General features: G+C 47.9%; 1 protein-coding gene across 3 annotated transcripts in view; it reads left to right on the top strand.

Annotated features, from left to right (window-relative positions):
* Window positions 1–14,297, top strand: part of GAREM1 (GRB2 associated regulator of MAPK1 subtype 1) — a 103,271-nt gene continuing 88,974 nt past the window's right edge. For 2 of the 3 annotated variants that reach the window (XM_035553131.2, XM_035553130.2), the window contains exons 1-2: window positions 1–350; window positions 9,094–9,277. Coding sequence is in view for 1 of the 3 variants with exons in the window: in XM_035553128.2 (XP_035409021.1) it covers window positions 230–350 (121 nt within the window). In the remaining 2 variants the exon portion in view is untranslated. The remainder of the gene's footprint in view (window positions 351–9,093; window positions 9,278–14,297) is intronic. The other variant, XM_035553128.2, reaches the window with a different exon arrangement.

The raw sequence follows: 14,297 nt of genomic DNA, 5'->3' as shown, positions 1-14,297 counted from the left end.
TGCTGGGATGGCGCTTCCTGGGCCAGGCGCGGCGGCGGCGGCGGGCGGCCCCAGCCGGTGCCGAGGGGCGGCGGGAGCAGCGGCAGCCGCCCGGCGGGCCTCCCCCTCCGCCTAGCCCGGCATGTCCCGCGGCGGCCGGCGCTGAGCGAGGCGAGCTCCGTCCTTCCCTCCTTCCCTCCCTCCCTCCTTCCCGTCCCGCCGGCGCTGCCCGCCCTGCCCGGGTGGGAAGATGGACCCCGGCCCCTGTCCGGGCTTCAGCCTGAAGGACGTCAAGTGGAGCGCGGTGGCCGTGCCCCTGGACCTGCTCGTCAGCACCTACCGCCTCCCGCAGCTCGCCCGGCTGGACAGCGGTGCGTGGGGCGGCGGGGGGCGGCGGCGCGGGGCTGGGGCCGGGCACCGAAATGGCCGGGGGGCAGCGGTGCCCGGCAGCCGGTGTGCGGTGGGAGATGCTGCTTCAAGGCCGGGGGAGAGGGAGAGGGAGGCAGCACGCCGGGCTACCCCGCAAATCCCCCTCTTCCCTCCTCCTAGGAAGGCTGTTAAAAAGCAGGGGTGGCGTGAGGAGCCCGCGCCGTCCCCCGATAACTTTTTGTTGCTGTTGGCGTGGGTGCCCACCTGCAGTTGCTAAGTGTGCGTGTGTCTCTCTACTCCAGGACGTAAGCGAGCAGCCCGGCAGGATAGCTGTGGAGCAGTGCTTCGCCGTGCCTGGATGCTTGCCTTAGGAAGTAACCTGCCGGCACAGACAGCCGGGGGACGGGGGCACTTTTTCCAAAAACTCGCACGGCCGCTTCGCGGTAGCGTTGCGTGGTAGCTCCCTGAAACCCGTCCAGCCCTCCCGTCTCTGAGGGAATGCAGAGGACAACTCAAAATCGGGATTTTTGCCCGGGTTTTGTCATTCGTTACCCGGTGAGGTGGCCCTGTAGGTGTGTGATGCCGTAGGTCGGTTCTCTGGCAAAGTTTCCTGTTTGTTTGCAAAGTGAAAAACGAGCACGGGCATTGTCCTCTGTCGCTCCCCGGTGTGCCAGCGAGACCAGGGCTGGTTTATTGCTTAACTGCAGCTCCCGTCATCCGGTGGCGATTCGAGCCAGGGCTTTCGTGACTTTGTCCCTGGGTTGTGCAGTACTAGTGTTTCCTCAGAGCTGGTGCTCAGGAGCAGGTTAAAGGAAAGCTTCTTTGCCATTTTAACTGCAGCCGGCTATTTTTCCTGCCGGTGAATGTGTATTGTCCTGTGATAATGGCCAAGCTGCTGTATCAAGGAGTTCCTCGTGGTAATACCTTCTGTCACGGGCAGCGGCTAAGATGGCCTCCAGTCACTGCACTTAAGGCTGTCAATTTGCTTGAGATTCCTGGCAGTGATTCAGGCTTTAACAGGGTATATATATTGATGACTTATTAATTTCCCTCTCTGTGTGTTAGACTTCTTCCCAGTCTCCCCACTCCTCTCGAATTGCTTCACTGGAAGGGACCTGAAAGAGCTTTGTGTGGGTTTTGAGGCAAGGAATTTTTCCCCTCCACCCATTTCACGGACTTTTTTTTTTCTGGGGGGGGGGGAGGGGTCTTGGGTCAGACCCAGTGAGAGGAATATCCCTGAACTGAGACAAGATGCTGCTGAGCTTGTGCACGGGCTGTTTGCTTCTGGTGTGCCACACTTAAAGCACGCTGAGCTCTCTTTGATCGTGTCCTGGAATGGCCAGACGGGTGGCAGCTGTCGGTGTAGCCGTCCTGTGAATAAAGTTTGACCCCATGCTAAGCCCTGCTAGGATAGAGCATGGAGCTAACATGGCAAAGGGGCTTTGGGCTGGAGCTGGCTGGGGTGCGGCCAGTTCAGAGCGCGGGCAGAGGCTCTCGGGTCTACTTTTACCTCCTTGTACAGACATACCTTTTAACCCAAGGGACTACAGATGGCAGACAAATCAATACTTTGTAGAGAACATAGGCGCCGTGGTCTCGGTGGTGCGAAGGGGATGCTTTTCCCATTTCCAAAGGAGGTTGTCTTGCAATTCAAGGAAGCAGCCACGAGTCAGCGCATAGTCTCCGAAAGGAGACAAGTGCGGTGTGCGTGCAAATGATGGGAGCACCTCCTGGCCCAGGGTGGGTGCTCTGCATCTCCCGCCTTGCCTTGCAAAGCTGCTGAGTGGAGCTCTGTCAGGGAATTGCTTGGTGCAGTACTGAAGGAAATAAACATAAAATCCATTCCAGGTGCGTGTCATCCAATGCTTAGGCAGTTTAGGGCTACCCCTGTTAACAAAGTAGAGTCTTCTGCCGGTTTTATTGGGGTACAGCTCTGGTCTCCACACTGCTGAAGGCACAGCTTGCAGATAACCAACATGTCCAAGTTTTAGTTGTGTGGAAGTGGCCTTGTCTGTTCTTTAAGCATTGAATTCCTGCGGAGACCAGTGGAAGCTGCAAGCATTCGGTGCTGTTGGAAGTCAAACCACCTGTAGATGTCTGTCTTCAGTCACCTTTCGGTTGCGTGGTTGGCTATGCTGTCTGCAGCAGCGGGTTGTTTTAAGACTGGTTGTTTCAGTCATGGTAAGGTTTTGTGACAGTCAGAACTCATTTCTTGTGGAGGACCAGGGTGTAATGGGGGACTGAAAAACTGAAGACTTACTTTCTTCGGAAGAGGCCAGCCTTACTGTGTTGTTTCCATGTTTCTTAATGGAATTTAGCACTGTATGCGTAATGTTCTTGTATGATATGCACACAATATCTCCGTTTTTTCACTGTTGCCTCACCTTCAGGCCTTTCAGCTTGAAGGGGGAGGATGGGTATGATGAATGCAGTTTCATACTGGATGTGCAGCTCCTGGAAGAATGCCCTTAAGTAGTTCAGTTTGATTTCTTGACAGAATGAAGTTATGAAATATTTATGTGCACTAAATTTGGTCCTCTGCTAAGAAGGGAGGATTTTTCTTGATGATACAGGATAAGGGAGGAATGGGAGGAAGTAGTCTCTTGTGCTACATGAAGGTACAGTTGGAAGTAATTAGGCAGCAGTGCCTACCTTATCTGCCTATAAATGATAAATATGTGAACTTCTGCTTTTCAGGTGAAATTTTAGGACTGTTTAGTTGGGTTCCAGGTTATGCTCTTGGATGCCAAGATAAGTTTTTAAGATGGCCATTTTGAAGATGGCCTGACCCTCCAGGTTTGTTTTAATTGGCTTTGTGTTTCACTATTTTTCTGGTGAATATCGTTACGTTAATTGGGCAAATAGAGTGCAGAATAAAGATTCTGTCACTCCAGAGAGGAAACAAATGTTTTTCCAGCACATAAACTTAAATATTTCCAGAGGACAACTCAAATGCAAAGCTGCTGAAAGAGTACTAAGCACCATCCCAAAGAAAATGAATGAACTTTATGTAACACTGCATAATTCAGAGTGGGCTGTTGCAGATGAAAAGAAGCAAGATCCAAAGAGTGAGAGGCGAGCGAGCTTTGTGCTGTGTTTTTCCTGCACTCTTCCCCCGGCCGCCCCAAGTTGCATTGTCACAGCAGAGTCCCACCCCAGTGACACAGAGGCTTGTGTCTGGGGTCAGCGGGAAAAGGATTTCACTCTAGGATCCCGCAGCAAAAAGAGCTCTTGTCCGAGCTCTTGGCCATTGCCATAGGGCAGAAGGTGCGCGTAGCTGGTCCCTGGGAAGGCACGGACGTGCGTGCAAGCTTGGGCTGGCTGTCTTCAGGTTATCAGCCGGAAAGGCAAAAAGTGAAAACATGACTGTTTTTTGCTAATTTGTAATGCTGAAATGATGCTGGGTATGATTATCTCAAGGCTTTAAATTTCTGACGATTATTTTTCTAAGAATAATTTTGGAGGGTAAAAGAGAAATGCTATCAAAGATAAGATCTGGAAAAATGTCGTTTGCATAGAGCTGACCTTCAGGCCAAACTTTTCTTTGTAAGCTCACTGCTTCAGGCTCCAAAAGTCTGTTTTCTTGTACTTGGTGGGACTCCCCTTCACCCTGCCAACGCTGCTGTTTCCGCAAGCAGCTGAAAAGCAGACTTTGCTAGAAGCTAGTTTTGACCCACAGATTGCCTATGAAGAGTTCAGGCCTTGTGTATGAAGACTAAAGTTTATGGGATTAAGAGGTTATCCTCTGGTATTTTATTTTTTTCACAAGGAATAAACATATTTGTACATGCCCTAAAAACGTGTTTGGGAAACCAATGCTGTAGGGATCAAACATGGCACTTGGCCAGCTGGGGGAAGACCTCAGCTCATGGAGAAGCGATTCCCTGCTGTGCGCTATGAAAAAATGGTGGTGAATTTTTCCAGAAGGGAGTCTGAGGATCACTACGAGCCATTAAGACTCAGAAGGAAATTCTTTTCTCTGCGGCATACATGTGTGGTTGCTTTAAGACGAAACGACAGAACTAGTGGCTAGAAAAAAAAAAAAAGGAAAAATCTATACAATAGGTAACAATCTGTTTTTAAAAAGGCGGTTTCTTTTTCTTACCGCTCACTAAACTCTTGCGAAGAGCAGTGCTGGGGTGAATAGTGAGTTCGTGCTGCTTGGCACAAAGACATTTTATTTACTGTAGGTATTCAGGTTCCCTTTTTCTCTCCTTTCACGACCTTTCACTGTGACGTCTGTCTACTCCAGGCACCTTCAGTGTCCCGTTGTTCCCTGCAGCACGTTATTGTGGGGCTTGTTCCAGTTCTAACTATCTCGAAAGTGAGCACCCTCGCAGCTTATCAAAGAACATCATACTACAGAGAACAGCTTGGCCGCGCACATAATGAAAATTTCATATTGCGTCACTCCACAAACGCGGGTTATCAGCGCGGCTGAACAATGCTTGGAAACTACAAAGAATCTTATTCTTTTAAGGTCTGGGTGCTGCTGTCCGTGCTTTAATTGTCTTGAATGACCTCCTTCTTTCGAGAAGCCGTTGCCGAGTGTCTCAGTAAGCCTGCTGTTGATCCAAGGGGGTACGAATCACGCGGGGGTGGGACAAGGCTTTCGAGTAGACCAAAAGGAGGTTTCAGATATGCTCAGACTCGGGGCAAATGCCACGGTCTGACTTCGCACTCCGGGTGTGGCTGTCTGTTGCACTTCATCTTGGTAGGTGACACTTCTCATATACTGTGCAGATAGGCAAAATACCCGTGTGGTGGTTTTTTGTTGGTGGTGTTTGGTTTTTTAACTTTCCAATCTCAGGGTATGTTTTATCCATAAGGCTCAATTTCATCCTTTTGTGCTGAGCAGCTTTGAAACTCCACCTGCTTGCACTGTATGTTCTGCCTTTAAAGCATCGTCTCAGACTCATCTTGCTTTCTCTTCTTTCCTACTTTACCTTGTTGTCTGCTGTGTCGCCATCAGGACAATTGAATGAAAAAAACAATTGACAGGTTGCCGCTAACCACTGCTACTGTTTTTTTGTTGTGTGGTTTTTTTTTTCTTCCCTTTTCCCCGGTTGGCAGAGATGTGTTCCAGAAACATTTTAGTGAAAAAGCTTTTAATTCATTTAAAATCTGCAGCTACCAAATGGTGTCTGTGAAAATTACAGTGCCCTCCTGGAGACGGAGTCCAGTAACTTGGCAACACCCATTCCCAGGAGTAACACTGGCTTCCAGATGAGGCAAACAACAGTTCAGCAGCATACCTGTTTTACACCTAAAAATCTGTGGGTTGTTTTTGAGATGCTTTCGTGTTTGGCAGTGGTTTCACGTGTACTGTATGCTCTCCAGCCGGTGTGCCATTTGCAGTACGCTGGATCTTTGGTTGTGCTGTAGGGCTGCTGAGATGCAAATAGTTGCCTTCCTCGTGTGGCAGACTTAATAAATGTTCAGATTTCTTGCTGATGTGCACGATGATCGTGATTTTGGCTTCTGAATTTGTGACTCTATTAGACAAAGCCGCTGTGTATGTACCAGAGCAAACTCTTCCTGGACAGTTAAGTAGTTCAGGTATTGGATGGTGAAGTGTTATTCTTCTTTTCTTAACTAGAGTTCAAGACCTGTGTCTTTAAATCCTTGGATAAAGTCCTAGGGGAAGCTTAGTGTCTTGGCTTTTTTTTTTTTTTCAATTTAAATTACGTGTAGCTTTTAGATAAGGCACAAGATGTACATAAAATGAAAAGAATTAAAGTGTCCTAAATGGTTAGTAAAACCCTTAATCTTAAAACAAATGTGGTGCGATGAATCATACGCTGTTGTTACAAAATATGGAAGTGAGGAATGGTACATGTCTAGTGCAGGAGAGGAGGGCTTTGTTGTTTTTTTTTTGCTTATGCTTTGTCTGTAAATGCTGTTCTGGGACTAGGTGTTCCTGCTTCAGTGATTACACGGGTTGGCACTCCCTGTAATGGCCCAGTGAAGGCAACCCGAGGGAGTATGCCAAGAAGCAGTGCTAGAGGATACTGGACAACGTGGGCTGGTGCTCCAGGATTCGATGCAAGCTGTGAGAAGAGCTGCGCCGTGTTCCAGTCATTCCTGCAGTGGTTTGTCAGCAGCAAAGGGCACGGGTGTTGCTGCATTTCCTCTTGGCATTAGGAGCAGTAAGTCGGCTGGATTAGGGAAGCTTAAGTCTCTCCCCTATAGGAAAATATTCATCATCGTAGTGTGCATTGCATATGAGTCAAAAGCCAACCTCCATAAAACGCAGTGAGGCAATATTTCACGTCTGAAATTTGGGCTTGGAATGGTGCTCTCCTTTGGAATGAATTTTAGGTGGTGCGTTCAGCCTGCGTTCTTCGTACCGTTTATAGTGGGAAAAGCCCGGGGAGCTGACTTCGCTGCACCTTCACCTGTAAGCCAAGTCTGCTCCTTAGAACAGCTGATGCTGGGGTTTGAAGGCCCGGTGCAGGAGCGTGAAATCCAGCTGGATGAGCAGATCGAGGAGTGCCTCTCTGCTGAGGACCAGCGCCACGTCTGCCTTGCAGTCTTTGTGGCGGTGTGTGCGTGTCAGCATAAAACTTACAATGCCACAGCTCTGCCGGAGCGCCAGCATTCTTGGCTGAGGCGCGGCATCGGCCAGAAGAGCTGCTCTGCCTCCAGACCTGCGGCACCCCGCGAGTGGAGGTGTTACAGAGGCTGCAGGTGGCGGGGAGGAAATGCCGTATCCTACAGGATTTGGTTCTGGACTAGGTCCGTTGGCTGAAAAGGGATGCTTCCAAGCCTTGCAAAACACGCTCAGCATCTTGACCGGGCCGCGGCACGGACCTGATGTGAGCCCCAAGAGCTGCTGCTGGGCAGTCTGTGGAGCTGCGTGCCACTCTTAGGCAGCGTGCACACGCCCACCTGAGAGCTGCTTTGCTCTCAGCAAGAAACCCGCGGTGATTTCCCTGTGGAAAGCAGCAAGGCCTGCTGTCCTGGCAGGGAAGGTCAGGCACAAATTCCTGTGAAGAGTTTTGGTGTGGCAAGGTGTGTAGCAAAGACCTGTGCTCTTTGCTCTCCGGGCTTTCTGGTGCGGAAAGGCGTGTGCCGATTGCTCTTGTGGGGCTGCCTCCGCTCCCTTTTTTATTCCCCTGCACCCAGACCTTGCTTCTGGGTACGTAACCAAAAAGGGCGGGTTCGTTCTTGGAAGAACGGTAGGGAAGGTACTCCGATGGTAGCGTAGGGTTGCTTGGAGCCTCCTCAAAGTGCTCATCTTCAGGAAATGCAAAATAGGTTTAAAAGTGATTTTTGTTTGTTGGGTTTATCCTTCCTGTTCTAATTTGTGCAAGTTGTAATCACGAAGAACTTGGACTTGTGCGTGTTTCCTTGGCCCGCGAACATGTCATTTGGGCTCCTAAAGAGAACCGAGGATTCGGTTCTGTTCTTGGAGAAGATTTAAACGCTGTCTCAGAGGCTGGAAGATGCCCGAGAGCTCACTTGGTTGCTGAAGTTGAGCCTGGAATTGCCTCATGCCGGGGCTGAATCTCAGTGACACGAACGTAGATGCTATCTAAAACACAGCACGCTGCAAGAATATCTGCAAAGCGAGCGGGGGAAGCCTTAGTGGCTGCCGCGAGGAAGCTGGGGGTTTTTCTTTGCAGCCCAAATGGGGGAACCCAAGCGAAGCCAGGGACCGAGATCCCTCGTTGATGGGGCAGCCTGCACCACGTACTGCTCCGCTTTGTGTCTGCGCAGTCATGACAAAACTTGCGCCTGGTTTGGGTGAGGAAATAACTCCCTAGGCTACAATTCTTCCAAAAAGGACCCCAGGGCTGCGGCTGCTCGCTGGCTGGACAGCGGTCGCCTGCGCCAAGGTGCTGTGCAAGGGCATGCGGTGCTGGGTCGTGGCTCCGCTCTGCAACTCAGGCAACTGGGATATTTCGGGGAGGATGGGGGCTGATCGGAGAGCCGTGGGCTGGTCAGACAACGGGCGGAGTAACAACCCTGAGCTGTTCATTCACAAGATGTTTTCTGCACTGCTGGTACAGGAAGAAATGAATAAACTGGTCATTGTAGGATGGCGCGGGGAACTGAGAGGGCTTTAGCTATATTCAGGTTTAGGTTGAACGTTAACCACTTCCAGAAATTCTTTCGAAGTGCTAAAAGGCTGAGTCCTGCCGTGCTGGGATGGTGCTCAGAGCACACATGGCGTGCCTCTCCTCCCTCTTCCACGGAGGGGCCGAGCACCCAGGGTGAGTCCCTGGGTGCGCCCTGGGGTCCTGCTCTCCCCTGGCCTCTGCCCCAGGGTTGTGAGGCCTTGAGAGTCCCCAGAAGAGAAAAGAACGTGTTCAACCACGTTGGGTTTTGTTTCTTTTTTAGGGTTTTAGGTCGCTGCTCGAGCAGCGCGTAATAGGTACCTCTCAAATATGTGACATTTAAAGGGTCATCTGCCAAACCAAGCGGGTGAGAAAGTTGCCTGTGGCTTTCTGGACAGTTCTCTGCTTTAAAAAAAAAATAATATTAATAAAAAATAAGAAAAAAAATAAGACACTCCATAACTGCACAATAGTTCTCATCCTTCAGGGCAGTTCAAGAACACTTTCTCAAAGAGAGTGGAAAGTGACTGGCTAAGTGACTGGCTTCCCTGGATAATGAGTACAGTAAATTAAACTATGCTCGTTGTGGGTCATTGTGGTCCCGGATCAGATCTTTTTTTTTTTTTTTTTTTTTTTTTTTTGTGGATGTGCCATAGTTTAGCATGTGCTGGCCTCTTTACAGGATGGTATGTCCAGAGCTCACTGGGAATGGAATGAAGAAGTGTTCAGCCTCCGTGAACTGGAAAATCTCCTTGAAGTATGAGTCCGCCTTTCAAGAACAATTGCTTTGAAACTTTATTGGCCTCTTTCCTGAGGAGAAAGACCGTGCGTGCCCAAAACTGACCTGAGAGTACAAGTGGAGAAAGGTAGCTGTGTGTACCTTAGGCAGTCATTTCCAAGTTGTGCCTGCTGGCCTTGTCTGAGAGTCTGTGCCCCTCACTTGGTTACTGAGTCTGGTGCTGGGCTGTTGGACCCAAACAGAGCGTGGTCTCCTTACATCTAGGTTTGTAAAAATCATACAGTCTAAATACTTAATTACTAATTGCTTCCAGGAACTACTTTAAAGTAATCCGTAAGTCCTCAGATATCCCATGCCATGCATTTGTTTTTCTGTTTAGCAGCTTTTTTTTTTTTTTTTGCTTTTTTCCCCCCCAATGGCAATTTTTACATAATCGTCCCAATAAAAGCAAGCACTGAATATTCGTGTTGCTTTCTGGCACTTCACCATTTTGAGGATGAAAGAGGGAAGGTTGTGTTTGTGGGAAGATGCATAAAGGAAACCTTTTATCAGCAAGCAAGAACTTTTTTTCCTTAATATATATAAAATAAAATAATAAAAAAAAAAAAGCCACATGCGCAGATCGTTCCTTCTTGTCCAGAAATCCTGTTGCCTCTTTTGATGGCTCCCTCTCAGGGCATGGTTGGGTTCCAGGAGCTGTTGGCTTTCCCATCAGCACCATTCAGCCTATGCCCCGCACTCCTGTCCTGCACTGGTGGGCTTCCAGTAGGTGTTAGGAGTTATCTGCAGGCATTTCCAGGGTTGCTGCAAGACAAAACATCCAGTACAGTGTAGCAGTAGCAGAATGGAGCAGTGCAAGGAGCTTCTGTAGGTTTTCTGTTGTCCTCTCTTGCTTTCAGATAGGACATTCCTCCTTTTCACCTCTTCCAGCATTACTGGTACATTGCTGTTGGTCCTGTCCTGTCCTCCAGCTTCTTACAGCTCCTGTGCAAACTCTGCTTCTTATTCCCTCCGTGCCTCCTTCTCTTCCCTCAGCTTGTTAAAATCAGGGATGGGAATCCAGGACTTGTTTCTTGGCCCAGACAGCAGCGTGGTGTTTGGCTGTGGGTGTACCAGGAGCGATAGCTGTGCCTGTGCTACCACAAATGAGAAAGCGTGCAGGGAAAGTCCTTTCAGACATTGCTAGAGACTTGAAGGTTTCTAGTCGCTCTGACCAGAAATTCAACCTTCAACTAGTTGCTGTGGGAAGGAAACAAGTATTCTGGACTTTGCAGCAGAGAGGTGGTATATATCAGTGCAGATAACGTGGGATCTCCCTCGGCTTCTACTCTTTTTCATATGTTGACCTGCTGTTTGGTGTAACGTAGTAAAGACGGTTTTGCTGGCCGGACTCAAGCACAAATTGGAAGGTTTTGCATGTTGTGTTTCCTTTTCTCAGCCAGCACTGGCTGCTTGCTTGACCTGCAGCGAGCGAGTGGAGATAACTGTGTGTTTGTAAGAGCAGTAGTAATCCCTGTCCATTTGTTATGTGGTGCGACTGACTGGAAGGAGAATTTGGTGTGTGTAAGCCACCGCTTGTCGTTGCTGAGAGGCCTGTTACTAAAACATGAAATTATTCCTGCTTCTTTCTTAACAGTTCTGCTCAGGCATCTATTTAGCAAAAGGTCAAAACGCCCCTTTTGCTCTCTGCAAGAGGCTATCAACACACAGACTGGCGAATTCCCGTGCTCCTATCTGAGATGTTTATGTCATTTTTTTTATGGTCAGATTATTTCTGCCCTAGTCTCCAAATAAGGATCTGCATTATACTGATGCTTCCTGTATTTTCCTACTGTATTTGTGAATCGGAGAGGTGTCAGGGCTATGTATGAAAATGCAAAACGTGACCAGTTACGTATGCATGTTGTTGCAGTCAGTGAACCCAGGATGCGGCTGCAGATGAATAGCAAAGCTGCAGTACCACTGCAGCTGAATGTAGGGCAATCCAGAGGAAAAGATCATCTTTGTTGTGTGCTTTATGGGTTGTATTGTCAAATATCATTTGTGTTCCTGTCAATACGTAACGAAATATCTTAAGACCGAATAGCCTGTGGGCAAAGATAAATTTATCCTCAAGGGGAAAGTGAGGCATGATGGGGTTTTCTTTGCTGTCATTTCTGTATGCTGCTCGCCAAACCTAGAAGCTTTCCCTCTTCACGGGAGGTGCATTTTTTCTTTTCGTGCATTGTGAAAACGATAAAGATATTACCAAAGGGACCGCGTTCTCTTATCTCTTATGTTTTATTAAAAACAAAGCCATTCTTTTTATACCTTAGAGTTGGTGTAGATTTCTCTGAAACAATAAGAATTAATCGTGCTTGGGATTAGGACCGCTCTTGACCAGGAAAGAGCGAGGTGCAGCTCTGGCTGCGTTTCTCACGTTAGTGTTCCCATCTTGCTGAGATACTCCTCCTGTACCCGCACGTAACGAAAGCGAGCGGGTACCTAATTACCCTTGAACACCTACAATCTCCGCACACGTATGCGGTCAGTCCGGATTTGAAGAGGAGGCATTGCCCTGCCATTTCTGACGCTTGTGTTTTACCAGGAGGAGCGGGACTGATGGAGCTGAAGCATGGAGAGACGGAGAGCAGCCCCCAGCAAGCAGGCGCCACGTCCGTGCCCTCGATCGATGCCCGCGCCGTCCCTGGCAGCCCGGGGAGATGGGGTGGGCGGCTTGGAGAGCAGCCAGCGGGCAGCCCGGCTTCGGCACGGAGCTGAACTTCTCCTTGCTTTCTTCCAGCTGGTTTTATTCCCGTCCCTAGCCCGGCTGCAGAAATCGGAGGCAAATTGAAGATGAGTTCTTTCAAAGCCAAAGCAAACTACGCTTGAGCAGCTCCTGAGTTTTGGCTATTTTATTTTTAATTGGGAGTTTGTCCAAGATGCCCGAAGTTCAAACAGGGATCACTGCCGTGCAGCACAAAGAAGCACAGTGTCTCTTTAGGACTTGGATAGATAATGAGAGGACTGAGCATGCTTACTTGGCTAGTATTTTAAATTATCATCTAATTATAAATAACTGACAATAGGCAGCTCCCCGGCTCTCATGCTGTGCCCAGGAAAAGCTTGAATGAATAGGCTGCTTTTCTGTCTGCCAGGGCAATCTAGAATCGTATTCTAGATCTTAAAGCCATGAGGTTGGCAGGGTTAAAGGTTTCTTCCTGGGTACCCTGAATCTAGGGAGCTCTAGCCAGACTTCCCTGACCAGGCTCCAACCATCCCACCTGGGGAGAGACAGCTTCTGCAGCCGCAAAGTTGTGCAGCTGCCGTCGGTTTCTCAATTAAAGCAACCATTTTGTTGCTGTACTCAGAAGTAAATAGGAAGCCAATGAAAGCACGTAGTGCAATGCTAAATGCTGACCTCCCACCTCTAAGTATTAAGCTTCTCCAACTCGGCAGCCGATGTTAAACAGGCACTTGGAAGTGTATCCTCCAGTGGCCCTCACAATATTTATAGATGCTTCTGAGCAGGAGCTTTCTAGCATGAGGAATGCTTGCCTCTAGTAAAGGAAAACCTCAGCTCTCTTAATGAGGTATTTAAAAGAGCTGCTTTGGATGGCAGCATGCTGCTCAGAAGTCCCATTGCTGCCATACTTTGCTTTTGGTAGGGTAGTTCTGTCATTCTCTTAACCATGCTGATCAGATTGCTTGTGAAAGTTACTGGTTGGGGTCTTAGTTTCTAGATGTGGTGCCCTGGTTGCAAGGCAAATGTTTTAAATCTCCTTTCCTTGCCTTTGCCAATGAGAATTAAAAATGGAAAATAAACTAAACATTAGATCTACATTTAAATTCCTGTCTCCCTCTCTCTACACTAGCACTAAACTAGGCTGGAGGCTGCCTTGCATGCAATGAAAAGTTGTTCAGCTTTTTTGTTCTATTAACCTGTGAACGTTTTAAATGTAGTTGATACGGGATTCTCTGCTCTTACTCTTACAGCTTCAGATTTATCTTAGGTAACTTCAGAAACAGAAAACTTTCTTCGATAAGAATCTTAGTTTTCAATTAATTGGGTAATTCTCAGATCATTTTTTTCCCTTCAAGTCTAAAGTACAATGATAAATAGTTAGCACTATTCCCCATGTTGTGGAGTATTAGAGTATTTTAAAGAATTGCTGAGGCTTTCTACGGTAGTTTGTAAGTAACCAGGGTAATGGACTGCTCCGTTGGATCAATCTTACAGCTAAATCTGTAATGCAGATACAACAAACATACAGTTACGTTTGATGTTCGGCATTAATAAGAGTAATTACGATAGTGACAGAAAGTTACTGTGTTTTGGAATGCACATGTTAAGAAACTGTTGTTCTGAGTGTTGTTTTGTTGTTATTTTTTTTTCCCCCGTGTGGGGGTGGAGAGCAGGCTGTGTTGAAAGATGTGCTTTGGCTTGCTTGGCTGGAGTTCATACAAAGTAAGGTTTCTCATTCTGGGATGTTTGCTCTGAAGGCTTGAAACAAACGCAAACAAAACTCAGTGCAATCTGTGGTGTTACCCTTACTCTTTTTTTCCACTGGTTCTTTATGAACACAAAGAAAGCAAGATGCCAAGGTTCAATCTGTGGGAGTGATGAAGGCGGTGGAGCATTCCCAACTGATGGCAGTGCCACCAGCATTCAGCTTTGGGTTTATTTGAAGTATTTGTGCTCCTCTTCCCCACACTAGGTCGAACAGGTTTTTGGAGACTCTCTGAGATGATGTCTCTCTGCATTCGCAGCTAGAGGAAAGCTTGTATTGGAACAAACTGGATTTTTCAGTGGATTAATCTGTCCCACAGCCTTATAACAAGATTATGGTTTATGCTGATTTGTTGCAACAGTACTGGTATATCTAGTTGTTCCAGTAGCAAAATGGTAATCCTGAAGAAATAAACCTGTCTTCTTGCTGGCAGGCATAAAAAGAATAGGGGGATGGGAGTCTCTGCTCTCTTTTTGGGTATTAGTGGATGATAGCCCGAGTTCAGCATCAGTTGGATTGAAGCAATTTGATTGTATCTGTCTTTTGCAGAGGGATTGGAAATTGCAGAAGCAAAGCCTTATCTCCTTTCTCTTGATTGTGAAATATTTAATGGTCACCCAAAGCAATGTTTGATCACAGTGCTGTGAGGCTGAGGGA

The sequence above is a fragment of the Cygnus atratus genome, chromosome 2 (genome assembly GCF_013377495.2).
Source record: "Cygnus atratus isolate AKBS03 ecotype Queensland, Australia chromosome 2, CAtr_DNAZoo_HiC_assembly, whole genome shotgun sequence".
In the NCBI taxonomy this organism is placed as follows: domain Eukaryota; kingdom Metazoa; phylum Chordata; class Aves; order Anseriformes; family Anatidae; genus Cygnus; species Cygnus atratus.
The sequence above is the reverse complement of the archived record's forward strand: the minus strand, read 5'-3'. Positions and strand labels throughout refer to the sequence as shown.